The sequence below is a fragment of the Scyliorhinus canicula genome, chromosome 7 (genome assembly GCF_902713615.1).
Source record: "Scyliorhinus canicula chromosome 7, sScyCan1.1, whole genome shotgun sequence".
NCBI lineage: Eukaryota > Metazoa > Chordata > Chondrichthyes > Carcharhiniformes > Scyliorhinidae > Scyliorhinus > Scyliorhinus canicula.
The window spans coordinates 36749558-36767031 of record NC_052152.1 but is presented as its reverse complement, the minus strand read 5'-3'; the positions used below and the strand labels follow the sequence as shown (position 1 = coordinate 36767031).

Sequence of the window (17474 nt, the reverse complement as noted above, 5' to 3'; positions counted from 1 at the left end):
TGATCCACCAAAGCTTGTCCGCCACCTACTAGGCACAAGTTATGTAATGGAATACTCTCCACTTGTCTAGATGAGTGCAGCTCCAACAGCACTCAAGGAGCTCAACACCATCCAGGACAAAGCAGCCCGCTTGATTGGTACCTCTTCCACAAACATTCAAACCTCCACCACTGACGAACAATAGCAGCCGTGCGTACCATCTACAAGATGCACTGCAGTAACTCACCAGGTTTCGTAGACAGCACTTTACAAACCCAAGACCACTATCACCGAGAAGGACAAGAGCAACAGATCCCTGGGAACTCCACCACTTGAAGGTTCCTCTCCAAGTCACTCAGCACCCTGATTTGGAAATATATCGCTATTCCTTCATTGTCGCTGAGACAAGTGACAAGTGCAGCAGATACCTGGGAACCCCACCACCTGAAGGTTTGCCACCAAGTCACTCACCACCCCGATTTGGAAATATACCACCGTTCCTTCACTGTCACTGGGTCAAAAATCTGGAACTCCCACCCTAACAGCACTGTGGGTATACCTGTACCACACGGACTGCAACAGTTCAAGAAGGCAGCTCACCACCATCTCCTGAAGGGCAACTAGGATGGGCAATAAATGCTAGCCTAGCCAGCGACGCCCACATCCTCTAAATTAATAAAATATAACCTGGAAAGCCACCACTTACTGCTGTATTGTAGCCATGTGCTGAGAAACAGTGTATCAGTCCATTTGTCCACCATATGCAGGAATGAAAGTACACTCAATTAAACTCTTTCCAGCCTTCACTGCGCCTTGGGAGCAGCTGATGCAGATCCACCTTGCACCTCTGACAAAAGCATGAGCAGGAGCAATATCAACACCAAAAGCATCAGTAGCACCAGGAGCGACCTCTGCACCAACATCATCTGCCTCCTCCTTGGTCACATGCCATTTCACAAGGAATGTGCTCAAAGAGTGAGAGCTCCAGTACAGGGTCTACGGTCAGAGGATCAGCCCCCTCAACGTGTCTGAGCGCAAGTGCCTCAGGAGGCTCAGGTTTCCATGGCAGGTCATTTCTGCCAACCACAGCCTGCGAGAACAAGACCTCCTTCCCAGTGGGGCAGATAGGCATGCATTTCCTTTGGCCATCACGGTGCTTGTAATTGCAGGGCCATTACACACCTCCCCCTCTCCGGGTCAATGCTTCTCTTCACCGTTGTGTGCTCTCTGCTGCAAGGTGAGGCTGTAGAGAGTTAGGAGTGTTAGTAATGGCTTGTGTGAGGAGAGTGACTTGAGGCATGGATATGAGGGCAATCAGATGAGGGTGAGTGTCAGTGTTTTCTGTTCAGATGGGGCTGTGAGGAGGTGCCTCGAAAGAGAAGCATGAATGTAGCTGCAAGATGTGTTAACCTGGAGAGTGCTGTGCAGGAAAAATGCTTGGAAAGTTAGAATGTGGGGCTTGGCAGCTGAAGTTGTGATGGAGTTGCTATGTTTTTGCTTCAGATTCCAGCATTCCCAGTAATTTGCTTTTATCATATTGTTATGGCACTCATTTTTCCCACTTTTTCGAGGTCTTCATGGTGCAATGGCCCCAGGTTGGAGGGGCCACATGTTTGTAGTTGACTTTCCCGTTCACTTCCATTCACAGCTGCATGGTTGGAGAGGTTGTCACCTCTGTCCTTGGGCAAGCTCGCTCGTCTCACTCGGTCCCTCAGACCCCACAGCAGGATCACCAGGTAGGAAGAGATACCCAGGGAGCGGCAGTCCCCAGAGCAGTTTCATCTCCATTCCTGTGGTTGCTACAGCCTCAACAACCCATGTCCAATTGAGATATTGTAACCCATGATTGGATTCCTTTAGTGAGAAATCTATCCTTTGGCATATCTAAAGTGCCATGCCACCTGCCCTTGACTGTTCTGGAAACTTGGAAGAGGGTTAACGCTGCAATTCAGCTAAACAGCCACACAAAGCTTGTTGCAGAGTCGAACGGGTTTCCAATCCGCTAATGGTCCCAGTATTTGGCCAACGACCATCAGTTTGAAATTCTACCCATGGCATTATCGAAGAAAAGTAATGTCACTGCAGATGACATTCATCATGGTACTGGTGAAGATCAGAAATAGTGGAGCCAATTACTGTTACCTTGATGAATTTCTCTTTTAATGTGATTTTTTTAAAAGATGGAAGTCTGCCTTCCAGTCTATGCATTTTTGTTACTGTTGTATATTTCCTTCAATGGTTCACCACATATACGAACCTCTTAATGAAGCTGGGAAGATGTATACCACTGAATTTTACAGAAATTTCAAAGATTATTATTCTAAGTAATCTGTACGCCGGGATTTTTCGGCTGTTTCCCCCAGCGGGATTATTTGGTCCTGCCTATGGCGACACGACCCCCCCCCCCCCCCCCCCCCCCCCCCCCCCCCCCCGCCATGGATTCCCCAGCAGTGGAGGGCACAAACAGCAAAAAAAAACTTTTCTTTTATTTTTTTTTAATGGGATATGGGCTTTTCTGGCTAGACCAGCATTTGTTGCCCAACCTTAATTGCCCTGGAGAAGGTGGTGGTGAACAGCCTTCTTGAACCGCTGCCGTCCATAGGGTAATTTCCAGCGGCGAGACTGAAAGATCCTGCAGCCACCCAATGGCGGGCCACCTCCACTGCCCACAAAACATGGGGCTGGGGGCAGAAAACCTCACCCTACATTTCTTGGTCGTGAATTTGAGAGCGTTACAAGTCAACCAAAACCACATTGCCCACAAACCAATGTGTTAGTGGGAGGGGTGTTGAAATTTACTTCCACACAATTCCCAGGAGGGACACTGGCCTGTTGTTGCATAAACTCTGCCAGAGTGGAAGCCCAGGCCTCTCTGACATCCACATTGACGTGGCAGCAATGCAAAGTTTACCAATTCAAAATGGTGCCCATTGCGAGGCAAAAACTTCTCAAACTGAGTAAGGAAATCGTACTCCAATCCCCTTGGAAACTGCTGACTATTATAGAGCGCAGGCAGGCTTAAATAACAACCGGCCCCTCAAGCCTACTCCACCATTTGATACAATTATAGCTGATCTTCTGCCGCAACTCAACTTTCCAGTCCACCCCTCAAATTCCTGATAACCTGAGACCCCAAAAATCTGTCCATCTCTGCTGAATGAGTTTACACAAAAATGAAATGGAGTGGAAAAACTGCAGAAAAGGTGACATAAATGCAATATTAAACTTGATTATAACAGAACTGTCTTACCATCAGAACTGCAAAATTAGTGGCATGATCACACTGGCATCTCAAATTCCCAAACTCGTCTGTGCTCTTTGAGCAGCCCGCTGTGTTCCAATCATCCACAGTGTAGTCCCAAAACACACAGGCATGATCATGAATGAAATACTCTGTAGAATTGTACTGAATAAAAATATAAATAAATTGATTTTGTCATGACAACAGATCATAGCCCCGAATTACTTACAAACATATTGAACTTTTAAGTAAGTCATGTGTTTTTAAAAATAGACATACAAGGAAAAACTGTCTGAGACTGCAATGTAACCACTTGCTGGAAAATCAAATTGTTGATAACATTTGACCAGAGAGAACGGAACATTGCACCCTTTTTGCAGACAACAGACATTTTAAAGAAAGAGATACAATGCAAAAATTGAACTGCAATCTCTTGTGGCTGCGAAGATAATGGAGGCTGATTACCATCTCAGCAGAAGCCATCTCCAGTGAGTTATATTCTTGACTGTGGGCATGATGGGGTGGCATGTGGCGCAGTGGTTAGCGCTGGGACTGCGGCGCTGAGGACCCGGGTTCGAATCCCGGCCCTGGGTCACTGTCTGTGTGGAGTTTGCGCATTCTCCCCATGTCTGCCTGGGTTTTCACCAACCCAAAGATGTGCAGGTTAGGTGGATTGGCCATGCTAAATTGCCCCTTAATTGGGAAAAAAAATAATTGGGTACTCTAAATTTGTATTTAAAAAAGACCGTGGGCATGATGCAAGTTGAAAATAAATTAGTTTCAGGGCAAAAAACACATGTTCTTTTCCCTTCCAGATATACACTAGAAATGGGGTTAAATAAACAACTGCAATCCTGCTCTGTGAGTGCCAATCTGATGTTATAGTTCCACTGTGCTAGTTTTAAAGGTCATAGCTGAAGAATATCCACTCGCCATCCCTGTGCTTGCATGTACACAAAATCTCTCTCTCTGATTGCTGGAAGATCTAAGTCAGCAAAGCTGCAGTTGAATAGGAAACAGGACAACCCCTTTCAGTTAATCTGCAGAACCAAGAATGTCCAAACCAACTACTCAATTGCCAATCACCCACTGGAATCACCCAACTTTATGGCTGCAATGTTTCATCATGTTCGGCTCACAGCCAAGCCAAAGGCTGAATCATGTATCTTTTTTAACTTTTATTTTTGGACTCTCTTTTCATTTCGAATCTGTGTGGATTACATTTTTACTACTTTCTTCTTGTTTTAGTAACAAATAAGCTCAACCTTTCTATAACTCACGAAAGCCTAGTCAAATTGTCTCCTTTTAGAACATAAATACATTTTGAATGGGAAAAGATACCCATGAGGGAAAGACTCCTTTTTAACTTAACCTTGTTGTGACCTGCCAACGGGGTTGAATAAAGAAGGGGAGCCAGTTCATCAGTCCTCACCTGCGAATGTAACAATTTGTCTGGATTCATAGCAAATTGAGGGATCATGCCAGGGGACCAGTTATAACAATTTTTAAAGAGAAAATGCATCAAACTAACGATTTGTCATTATCTTATATGATAATGTAAACTTATGAAAATATCAATTTAACATTACTATGCCTGAGCTTTAATCTTTATTTCTTCAGTCAATATTGGAAAAGTTGCATTCATTGCCCACCTCTAGATGCCCTGAGGATGGGGTAGGAGGCTTTCATGAACTGCTGCAACGCCTGCAGTGATTGCACTCCCAGTATATTCTACCTGTAATGTGTCTTCGATGTACTGACATTAACATTGCTACCAGGATTATTCTTCATTACTTTGCCATATTTAAGCAATAAATTGAAACCATATGTCATTTGCCAGAAAAATGTTATTGAAAGCCTAAGTATATATATATTAAAAAAAACATACAAAATACTGGGTTTGCATGGCCAGTCGATCAGCATTTGTAAAAAGCACATTAATATTTTAGCTGTAGGCCATTTGTTAAAACTGAAAATTGGAAAATAAATGAACTATTTAATGGAACTGGAGAAAATGAATGGGCAGAGAAAGTGTTTAGAGCCTTAATGGCTGGTACGTCTAAACAGATATAATTAAAAAGCTGGAGTTAGATAAGAACTTGTGGAGGATGCATGAAGACCATTTCAGTGACGTAATGAAAAGATTTTAAATGAATAGGAGTGTGAAACCAGCAAGGAGAAGATATCTGCAGCCATTCCAACATATTCACATTGAAACTTCAGCAGAAGTTTACTTCTGGAACCTCGGCCAGGACCTGCGAGAGCTGAAAATTTAGGCCTGTAGGGGAGAGTGAGGACTGTGCTACTATTACCCCGGGTTTCTGGAAAATTGGTGCTTGGGTTTGGAATGTCGATGGTGCGGTAGCATAGTGGTGAGCACTATTGCTTCTAGGGTCCCGGGTTCGATTCCCAATTGGGTCACTGTAGTATCTTAAGATTTGAATCCAGTTTTATTTAAATTACGGTTGCCGGTTGTTGGTGAGACATTGCTGAAACTCAGTAGAAATTCAAGTTAAAAACTTGTCAGGTGCAAATAAGAATTGTTTTATTGAAGTTCATTGGTTACAACTTGAAAATGATTTAAAAGGTAGTTTGTAGACAATTTGATTTTCTTCAAAGAATCACAGGAATTATCTTCTGAGACAATAGCCTGAACACAACTTTAAAAGTCAAAGGCTGAAGTCAAAGTATGAAAATGAAATAGGAATACAGAACTCTTTTCTAATTCTCTTCCTTTACTCTCTCTCTCTCTCTCTCTCTCTTTCTGTCTTGTTCTCTTTGTCTCTTTCCTGTCTCTTTCTCTCTGTGTCTTTCTGTCTGTCTTTCTGACTTTCTGTCTTGTTGTCTTTTCTCTTGTCTCTCTGACTTGTCTGTCTTCTTGCCTAAAATGGTGGCCAAATTATCCATGGATATACTCTTTGATATCTGTCTTAAGCGATCCGATCACACCCCAATATAATCCTAATTGGTTTAAGCTATATTCAAAACACATTTGACTTGATAACAAGCCGTCCATCCTCCCAATGCAACGCCACTTCCAATTGTTGCTTATCTGCAACAATTGAGACGTTAGTCATCTCATCATGCTATTATTTCGAAAATATAAATGAAACTGTATTTTGACACAGTTTAAAATGTTTCAGCTTGCATACGTTATGGAATGTGGTTCAGGCTGTTATCACAAGTGGCCAGAATTCAAAACAATAGGTCCTTTGATTATACCACCTTAAAACCCATGGGATTTGCTGCTGCCCTTGAAAGAATGTGATGTTTTTATCAGTGGTTCTGTTTTTCCCAAACACATGTCTGAGTTTGGAAGTTGTATATTTCTTTCATTTTAAAACTAGGATTTAATATTTCTGTCTTAAACAGTCTTCTTACCTATATTAAGTGTATTTAAAATACCTGACTTCTACAGTCACTGTCTGTGCGGAATCATCACAGCTATTTTCCGTTTGTGCAAGCTTTGAGTGCAACCACAAGAAATTTCTCTTTGACATTTATTGACTTCAATTTTATTAAGGGGCTCCTTGAAACCACATTGGGTTGATCCCACAGTCCAAAGATGTGCAGGTTAGGTAGATTGGCCATGCTAAATTACCCTTAGTGTCCAAGAAGTTTAGATGGGTTACTGGGTTACGGGGATAGGGTGGAGATATGGACTTAGATAGGGTACCCTTTCCAAGGATAGACTTGATGGGCTGAATGGCCTCCTTCTGCACTGTGAATTCTATGATTCTATGATTGCTGCCTTCAAAGCAAGGAAAGTCACTCTCGCCTGAGATTTTAAATTTTGTGTCCATGTTGGAAAAATACTGTAATGAGGAACCAAGTGATTCTGATAGAACCCAAACTAAGCATCAATGAACAGATTATAGGTGACTAATTACTGCTTGATAGTAAGGCTGAAGATGACTTCTTCCATCACTTGCGATGATTGGCAGTAGGCTCCTGAAAAAGTAATTGGCTAGTTAGGATTTGTCCTGTATTATGACCTTGGATAAGGTTGCTAATGTCCGGGAAGGTCCCAGAATGGGATCCTGGCTCAAAAGGCGGTAACGTTTACATATTTTTCAAAAACATCGATGAACAGAGTCATAGGGCTGCCAATTAGGTTATAACAGAAAAAACATTTCTTAAACACAGGGCCGGCTCAAGGCACCGGCAACTCGGGCAGTCGCCCGGGGCGCCATGTGCTAGGGGGCGCCAGAGACTCGGGTCCCGCGCATGCGCAGTTGGGACGGTGCCAACCAGCGCATGCGCGGTGGCCACCCTCCCCCAGGGCGGCCCCCGCTCGGTCCGCCCCGCTCGGTCCGCTCCCCCCCGCCCCCCCCCCTCGGGTCCGTCCCCCCACCGCCCCCCCCCCGGCCCCGTCCCCCCTCTCGGCCCCCCCTCTCGCCCCGCCCCCCCCCTCTCCTCTCGGCCCCCTCGCCTCTCGGCCCCCTCGCCCCCCCTCTCGGCCCCCTCGCCCCCCCCTCTCGGCCCCCTCGCCCCCCCCCTCTCGGCCCCCTCGCCCCCCCCCTCTCGGCCCCCTCGCCCCCCCCCCTCGCCCCCCCCCTCGGCCCCCTCGCCCCCCCCTCTCGGCCCCCTCGCCCCCCCCTCTCGGCCCCCTCGCCCCCCCCCCTCTCGGCCCCCTCGCCCCCCCCTCTCGGCCACCTCGCCCCCCCCCTCTCGGCCCCCTCGCCCCCCCCCTCGGCCCCCTCGCCCCCCCCCCTCGGCCCCCTCGCCCCCCCCCTCGGCCCCCTCGCCCCCCCCTCTCGGCCCCCTCGCCCCCCCCCTCGCCCCCCCCTCTCGCCCCCCCCCGCCCCCCCCTCTCGCCCCCCCCCCTCTCGGCCCCCCCCTCGCCCCCCCCTCCTCGCCCCCCCCCTCCGCCCCCCCCCCTCGCGGCCCCCTCGCCCCCCCCTCTCGGCCCCCTCGCCCCCCCCTCTCGGCCCCCTCGCCCCCCCCCCTCTCGGCCACCTCGCCCCCCCCCCTCTCGGCCACCTCGCCCCCCCCTCTCGGCCCCCTCGCCCCCCCCCTCGGCCCCCTCGCCCCCCCCCTCTCGGCCCCCTCGCCCCCCCCCTCTCGGCCCCCTCGCCCCCCCCCTCTCGCCCCCTCGCCCCCCCCCCCTCGGCCCCCTCGCCCCCCCCTCTCGCCCCCTCGCCCCCCCCTCTTGGCCCCCTCGCCCCCCCCCCTCTCGGCCCCCTCCCCCCCCTCTCTCGCCCCCCTCGCCCCCCCCCCCTCTCGGCCCCCTCGCCCCCCCCCTCTCGGCCCCCTCGCCCCCCCCCCCTCTCGGCCCCCTCGCCCCCCCCCCCTCTCGGCCCCCTCGCCCCCCCCCCCTCTCGGCCCCCTCGCCCCCCCCTCTCGGCCCCCTCGCCCCCCCCCTCTCGGCCCCCTCGCCCCCCCCCTTCCCCCCCCCTCTCGCCCCCCCCCTCTCGGCCCCCCCCCCGCCCCCCCCCCCCTCCTCGCCCCCCCCCTCCGCCCCCCCCTCTCGGCCCCCTCGCCCCCCCCTCTTGGCCCCTCGCCCCCACCCTCTCGGCCACCTTGCCCCCCCCCCTCTCGGCCCCCTCGCCCCCCCCCTCGGCCCCCTCGCCCCCCCCCCTCGGCCCCCTCGCCCCCCCCCCGGCCCCCTCGCCCCCTCCCCCCGGCCCCCTCGCCCCCTCCCCTGCCCCCTCGCCCCCCCCCCGGCCCCCTCGCCCCCTCGCCCCCCCGGCCCCCTCGCCCCATTCCCCCGGCCCCCTCGCCCCCCCCTCTCGGCCCCCTCGCCCCCCCCCTCTCGGCCCCCTCGCCCCCCCCCCTCTCGCCCCCCCCCCCTCTCGGCCCCCCCCTCGCCCCCCCCTCCTCGCCCCCCCCCCTCCGCCCCCCCCCTCGCCCCCCCTCTCGGCCCCGCCCTCCCCCCTCTCGGCCCCCCCCTCTCGCCCCCGCCCTCCCTCTTGGCCCCGCCCCCCCTTCTCGGCCCCCCCCCCCCCAAGGGCGCCGAAGTTCAGCTTGCCCGGGGCGCCAGCAACCCTAGGGCCGGCGCTGCTTAAACATCTAAGGTTTGACTATAATACACTCCTTCACGCAAGGTTTAGTGAGTGGGAGGAACTGAAGGAGATCAATATTAGTAGAGAAATGGTGTTGGGGAAATTGATGCGATTGAAGGCTGATAAATCCATCCCCAGTGTTTCAAACACAAGCTTTCGGAGTGCAGCTCCTTCCTCAGGTGAATCATCAGGAGCAGCGCTCCGAAAGCTAGTGTTTGAAACAAACCTGTTGAACTTTAACCTGATGTTATAAGATGCCTTACTGTGCTCACCCCAGTCCAACGCCGACATCTCCACATCAAAGATTTTATAGCAGAGCACTTAGAAAGCAGTGGCAGGATCGAACAGAGTCAGCATGGATTTATGAAGGGGAAATCATGCTTGACAAATCTACTGGAATTCTTTGAGGTTGCAACTAGTAGAGTTGATGAGAGGGTGCCAATGGATGTGGTTTATTTGGATTTTCAGTCCCGCCATAAGAGATTATTGTGTAAAATTACAGTGCATGGCATTAAGGATAGTGTATTGAGATGGATAGAAAACTGGTTGGCAGACATCAAACAAAGAGTAGGAATTAATGGGTCATTTTCGAATTGGGAGGTAGTGACTAGTGGGGTACCTCAGGGATCAGTGCTAGGATCCCAGCTAATCACAATATATATTAATGATTTAGATGAGGAAATAAAATGTAACATTTCCAAATTTGCAGGTGACACCAAGTTGGGTTGGAGGGTGAGCTGTGAGGGGGATGCAGAGATCCTTCAATGTGATATGGACAAGTTGAGTGAGTGGGAAAATGAATGGCAGATGCAGTATGATTTGGATAAATGTGAGATTATCAGGTTTGGTCGCAAAAATGAGAAGGCAGATTATTATCTAAATGGCCATAAATTAGGAGGGGATTGTGCAACAAGACTTGTGTGTCCTCCTATACCAGTCACTGAAGTAAGCAGGAGGTACAGCAGCCTCTCAGTGCCAGGGACTCGGATTCAATTCCAGTTTAGGGTCACTGACTGTGTGGAGCTTGTGCATTCTCCGTGTCTGCGTGGGTTTCCTCCGGGTTGCTCCGGTTTCCTCCCACAGTCCAAAGATATACAGGTTAGGTGGATTGCCCTGCTAAATTGCCCCTTAATGTCTAAAGGTTAGGTCGGGTTACTGGGATGGGGAGGGGGCCTAGGTGGGGTACTCTTTCAGAGGATCAGTGCAGACTCGATGGGTCAAATGGCCTCCTTCTACACTGTAGGGATTCGATGATTCTATGAAATACACCTTAGTATATTGTAACTTTAGGTGGCCATTAAAATTAATTCCATTGTCGGCTGTGCCTTTCTGTTATGCAGCAAGTACTGTTAGAATGTTGGCATATTGTTTCAAAACAAAATGGTAGTCTTACCTTTGGGTTAAAAAGTAGTTCGACACTATTCAGAACTCCATTCGCAATATTTCCACAAATGACTCGCCGACTCTGGTTGTCTATACTATGGTGGATTTTGGACGGAAAGAATTTGTCGTTTTGATACAGGATAATCCCCAATTTTCCACCTTGAGTGCTATCTGCATAAATGAAAATGAAATGAAATGAAAATCGCTTATTATCACAAGTAGGCTTCAAATGAAGTTACTTCAAATAAAGCCCCTAGTCGACACATTCCGGCGCCTGTTCAGGGAGGCTGTTACAGGAATCAAACCGTGCTGCTGGCCTGCCTTGGTCTGCTTCCAAAGCCAGCGATTTAGCCCTGTGCTAAACCAGCCCCAGCATAAAGTAAACACCCTTAGCGAGAACATCTTGAAACAGAACTTTTTGAAACCTTGCTTCGGAATTTTGTCTGTGGCAATATTGCATTGGAGCAGAATTTTAGTCAGAGTACCGTTTACAGTATTCAGCTTTGTTCCATTGGAAGGGTACTGAAGCTTTCAAGAGTGTACAGTACAGAAGCGCCTGGATGCTGCCCGATAGAAACAAATATAAATATGAAGAAAGACATGGCTTTTTTGATGGAAGAACAATTGACACAAGAGGGCTGTGAAACTGGAATTCACTTCCACAGTTAATAGTTGATGCAGAAGCCATGGGCGGTATTCTCCCCTTCCTGGCGGCTGGGTGGGTGGGGGGGGGGGGGTCCCGGCATACCAAAGCGGCAAGAAACACTCCGGCGTCGGGCCTCCCCAAAGGTACGGTTTTAGGGACTAGGCCCGCGCCGGAGTGGTTGGTGCCCCACCAGCCGGCGTGAACGGCTGGCCGAAAGGCCTTCGCCGGCCAGCGTGAGCCGGCGCATGTGCGGTGGAGGGGGTCTCTTCCGCCTCCGCCATGGTGGAGACCGAGGTGGCGGCGGAAGAAAAAGAGTGCCCCCACGGCACTGGCCTGCCCGCCGATCGGTGCCCCCCCCCCCCCCCCCCCCCCCCCCCCCCAGGACCCTGGGGCCTGCTCCCACCGGCACCAGAGGTGGTTTAATCCACACTGGCGGAAGAGGCCTGACAGCGGCGGGATTTTGGCCCATCGCAGGCCGGAGAATCGCTGCAGGGGCCCGCCGACTGCAGGGGCCCGGATTCCCGCCCCCGCCGATTCCCGGGTGGCGGTGAATTCCGGCCACGGCGGGACGGGATTTATGCCGGCCCCGGGCGATTCTCCGAACACCCCATATCAATATTCAAGATTAGACTGGATAGGTGGGTGAAAGAAAAAGGTTGCAACAATATGAGAAAGAGCAGGTAAATGTGCTTAGAATTATTTGCTCTCATGGAGGGTAAACTATGACATGGACTGGATGGTCTGAAATGGCTATTCCCATGTATGACTTTAAGTATTACTAATTATTTCTGCTTGCTTAGACAAACTCATTTTCCTGGTTCAAAGACAATGGCACATTGGCAAGGGAAGATCTCAGTGATACCTGTGCTCGGGAGATGAAGCTCACTGCTGCAGGGAAGAAAGCCCTGTGGTGTGGCAGTAGGGCACTTGCTTAGTGTCAAGAATGGGCTGAGCTTCTATTAAAACAAGGAGATGCTCTTGAAATAATTTACACTGCAATTTGGAAGCAGTTTTGAGCAAACGCTTTTGACTTTATGGGAAGCAGAGGGGTAGTAATTTCTTATCTTCTAGCCAGCTGTCCTGACTCCCACTCTAATTCCGCTCCTACTCCCAACTTCATCATTTTCTTTTTTTAGTGTCTCCTTGGCAACAATGGTGGAAGGCTTAAAAGGGGTTTGGCACTCAAAACTACACCCCAAAGCTGTCTTGTAAAGCATGAGGGGCCTTTAATCCCAACACATGCTGTGTATAGATCATATCTACACACAGATTATTATCGTATGGAATTGTAGGGGATAAATGTCTGCACCTGACTGATTTAGGGATTTTACTAGCTATTGTGAAAGATCTGATATCATTTTCACATTATGGGTGCGATTCTCCGTACGCGGCGGGTCGGGGGGGTCCTGGCAGGAGGGAGTGGAGTCAACCACTCTGGCGTCGGGCCACCCCAAAGGTGCAGAATCCTCCGCACCTTCAGGGGCTAGGCCCGCTCCGGAGTGGTTGGCGCCCCGCCGGCCGGCAGGATAGGGGGCTTGGTGCCACGCCAATCGGCTCTGAAGGACCTCCACCGGCTGGTGCGAGTCGGCGCATGCCCGGGAGTGCCAGCACGTGCTGGCATCATCCCCACGCATGTGGGAGGGATCGTCTCCGCATCGGCCATCGCGGAAGACCACATTGGCCGATGGGGAGAAATAGAGTGCCCACACGGCACAGGCCCGCCCGCGGATCGGTGGGCCCCGACCGCGGGCCAGGCCACCGTGGGGGCACCTCCCGGGGCCAGATCCCCCCGCGACCCCCCAGGAATCCCGGAGCCCACCCACGCTGCCAGGCGGGGGTCGGAGAATCCCGCGCTATCTGACCATGATTCGGAGTCTTCTACTAATTGTAATTTGGAAACCTCCAAGTTCTGGAATACCAAAACAATTCTCGATCTTGGCTTTATAAACCAGTTTGTTAAAATGGCTTCTCAATTAAGAAAACCCCCCGGAGACCTACACACTTACTTGTGGAAACATTGACAAACATCTGCACTTCTGCATTTGTATTTGGTAAGAACTTTGCAGCGTTCGTGTTCAGTTCAATTCGTTTTGAGACTAAAGTGTCGTCACATCCTGCAGTAGACACAATTCATCATTTCAGACATTATCAATGACTTAAAATACACTCATCTTTATTGGAATATACAGTAAAACTACTAGATGATGTTGGCTTATTTTCAATTTTTATTTTGCGACATCAATGGGAGTTACCCTTGTGGAACAGTATTTCACTGTGTTCTTATGTTAACATGAAGACAGGTAAAAATAAGATTAAAGAAATTTGTACCTTTTAATGCAGATAGCATAATTCCATGAGTCATACCATTCTCTAACATTATGGATGAAGCTGCAAGGTTGGGCTGGACCACCTGACCGAAATTAATTTCTAAATCTGTGAGGACCTCTCCCAAAATTTCTGTCACACTGAAACAAAATGCAAAGTAAGTGTCTTGCTTGCATGCACATATGAACCTACATGTACAAATACAATAGGGCTGGATTTCAAGGCTGCAAATCAGGCAGCCACGTCCCCCACCATGTGCTTACTGAAAATATGGGGAGATGATGGCATAGTGGTAATGCCACTGGATTAGTAATCCAGAGGCCCAGGCCGATGCCTTGGAGACATGGGTTCAAATCCTACCATGGGAGTTGGTGGAATTTAAATTCAATGAATAGATCTGGAGTACAAAATGGTGACCATTGAAACTATCACTGATTGTTGTAAAAACGCATCTGGTTCACTCGTTACCTTTGGTGGGGTGGGGTGGGGCGGGGCATGGCGGGGGGGGGGGGCAATTTACGATTCTTATCCGGTCTGGCCTACATGTGACTCCATACCCACAGGAATATGGTTGACTCTTAAAAGGGCTCTGCAATAGCTTCGAAACAGAATTTGAGAGCAATTAGGGATGGCGAACAAATATTGGCCTCACCTGAGATGCTCACATCCTATGAAAGAATCAAGGAAAATATCTTGTATTCCCGCTGGTCTCCAATAATATGGAAGGCGAGCGGGTGTTGAAATTGGAAGTCCACCTGCCCTTTTGAAAAACAAATTCACAAGCTATTGGGTGGACTCTGGCAAAGGAGTGTGGGGGGAGTCAGATTGGCATTGGGTGACCATAAAGAAGGCATCCTTTATTTTTCACTGGCATGATTCAATAGGCCAGACTACACATTGGGTGAGGACTGTCCTGTAGCTCATTACATCTCAGTGGTGATACAATACAATGGTTTCCTTAAGTAAGCATTACTTACCTACTGAGGGCCTCAATTGAGCTGTAGGCAGGTGGCCCACCCATATCCCCATCACTCATAAAATCATGGTCGGAGAGGGGTTGGGCAGGAAGGTGGCGAGCCCACTGTCAATGGTGTGGCACCCTATTTTACACCTCTTTCCCACTCCTGGCTGGCCTCTAAAATCCAGTCCATTAACTCCGTTCCTCTCTCCACATTTACTACTAATCCTGCTAATTATTTTGAGCCATTTTGGTTCATTGTAAAATGTCTCAACTTAAAATGGGTGAAAATCACCATAAATCATTGGAGCACAGATCATTTTAAGTCTGAAAATGTAAGTTTCAATTTATTCAGCCATCATTCGTATCAGCTCCAGTACGTCTAGAATTGAGGAAGTCTTCCAATTTATTTTTTAAAAGTATATTTATTAGAGAGTGTTTCCATTTTTAAAAACAATACAACACATCCTCAGAACCGTAGAGTACAGCATGATCAAAGCCAGCACAAAATCACCACAGTTAGTTCAGTAAACCCGGCGCTTCCACATACAAAAAGTAATACAAATAGGGTGGGAGAAGTTAGTGGGGGGGGGAGAGGGGGGGTGTAGAGAAAGTTAAAGCCATGAAAACGTGGCAAAGTTTCCATAATCTATGGAATGCCTTTTAGGAATAAGTCAGGTGTTACGGAGTTTGAGTATTTGAGATAGGGACCCATACTTTTTGGATTACATCTGATTTGGATTGGCTTATACAGGTTAGAAATTCCATTGGGATGCAAATTCATAATAATTTTCTCCCAATTCTGAACAGAAAGAGTCTTATCACTAATCCAGGAACAAAGGATATTCTTCCATTCTGCAAATGTTAGGAAATTGTACAGTCTTTTTTTATTGGTGTCAAGAACCAAGAACCAAACTCCAAGGCTGTATCACATATCATCTCAACCTCTTTAAGTATGCACGACAAAACAAAGGAGATTGTCATCAACTTCAGGAAGCGTAGTGGAGAACATGCCCCTGTCTACATCAATGGGAACAAAGTAGAAAGGGTCGAGAGCTTCAAGTTTTTAGGTGTACAGATCACCGACAGCCTTTCTTGGTCCCCCCATGCTGACACTTGCGGTGAATGTATAGTACTAGTAATTCACCAGTGTATTAGTATCATGTTCTGCCATTGTGTTACAGCTATGTTATGTTGTTGACCTTGTGGGCTCCACCTATGGGCCATTGTGTGGCTTCACCCACAGGGGGATATGTTGGGGCGTGTACGGGCTCCGCCCATGGCTCTTCCCCTTGAAAGGAAGTATAAAGAGCAGTTGACCTGTAGGTGGTTCACAGTATTGTACTAGTCACAGGCAGGCTCTGTTCTAAGCTGATTAAAACCTCGGTTTGCTTCTACTTGTGTCTTTGAGTGAATTGATGGTCGCATCAATTTAATCAGCTTACACAAACTATGGAATCAGTCCTCAAACCTGATCGACTGGAACTCGATCCGCAGGCTGCGGAGGCGAAATACATTTTTTTGCACTGGCTTCGATGCTTCAAGGCCTATCTCGCTGCTACTTCCACGCCTTCCATCACCGATGAACAGAAGCTGAGCCTCCTCCACGCACGGGTGAGCCATCGCATTTCTGTTCAGCTCGACGAGGCTTCCTCATACGCAGACGCCCTTGCGACGCTCGAACACCTCTACGTACGGCCCGTGAATGAGGTCTACGCGTGACACATCTTCACCACTCGCTGCCAGCGCCCCGGGGAGTCGCTAGATGACTACCTACACGACCTCAAAGCCCTCGCACGCAACTGTAATTACCAGGCCGTTACGGCCACTCAGCATATGGAACTTGCCGTCCGAGACGTCTACATGGCTGGTGTCCGGTCGAATTATATGAGACAGCACCTGCTCGAAAAGGGGGCCCAGGACCTGGACCTGGTCCTGAGGAATATAGGGCAAGGTCATTCTCAGTTACATATTCATCATCAACTGGCGAAAGCCCATTGGTTAATGGTGCAGAACGCTATCTTAGGAGCGCGAGGTGGGTGTCATCTTGGCTATCTAAAGCTTTTTTCAGGAGCTGTATAACAATATGAATGTCCTTCTCAGCCTTACCGTCTAACTAATGGTAGAGAGGACTCGAGGTGACTTGTTGGAAATCATACTGTCGTGCAAATTATAACTATCAAAAAAGGGACCATTGTCACTTATGACCACATTCGGTATCCCGTGGCATGCAAAAATCCCTTTAACAGTCTTAATGACATATCTGGCCATGGAATTCAATAACTGTGCTATCTCCGGATAGTTAGAAAAGTAGTCTATGACCAGAAGGTATTCCTTTCCATTGAAGCGGAAGAGATCCATGCCAACCTTCTGCCACGGAGCTGTGACTATCTCACCCATCTGCATTGGCTCTTTGCTTTGTTTGTGTTGAAACCTTTGGCAGGTTTCGCAGTTATCCACCATTATTTCAAAGTTGTGGTTTATCCTTGGCCAATAAACTGCCTCCCTGGATCGACGCTTGCACTTTTCCATCCCCAAGTGTCCTTCATGGAGTTTCATTAGGATCATTGACCTTAATGACTGTGGAATCACAACTCGTTGGTTCTGCAGCAAAAACCGATTTGCATCACATAACTTTGCTCGTACATTGTAAAACCTTGAGCAGGAACCTTTGGGTCTCCTTCATGGAGATATTTCCGTACTTTCTGCAGGACTGTATCCTTTGTGGTTTCTTCTTTGATTAGTTTTGAATGATCAGATACTGGCAGAGACTCAGTAACAAGGTTTACATGGACCTGCACGTCCTCACCCAACTAGAGTGTTTCTTCTATGACTGTGGCTCTAGATAGTGTATCGGTAACAATGAGGTGATTGCCTGGTGTATAAATCAGCTCAAAGTCATACCGTTGCAACTTCATGATCATTCGCTGAATCCTC

The 17474-nt window shown here is 49.2% G+C and overlaps 1 protein-coding gene across 1 annotated transcript in view; it reads right to left on the bottom strand.

Moving 5' to 3' along the window:
• LOC119968695 (adhesion G-protein coupled receptor G7-like) overlaps positions 1 to 17474 on the bottom strand; it is an 83952-nt gene that overhangs the window by 16484 nt on the left and 49994 nt on the right. The window contains exons 7-10 of the mRNA XM_038801291.1: positions 13583 to 13719; positions 13261 to 13368; positions 10619 to 10779; positions 3230 to 3385 (exon numbers count right to left, since the gene is read on the bottom strand). Of these exons, the coding sequence (XP_038657219.1) occupies positions 3230 to 3385; positions 10619 to 10779; positions 13261 to 13368; positions 13583 to 13719 (562 nt within the window). The remainder of the gene's footprint in view (positions 1 to 3229; positions 3386 to 10618; positions 10780 to 13260; positions 13369 to 13582; positions 13720 to 17474) is intronic.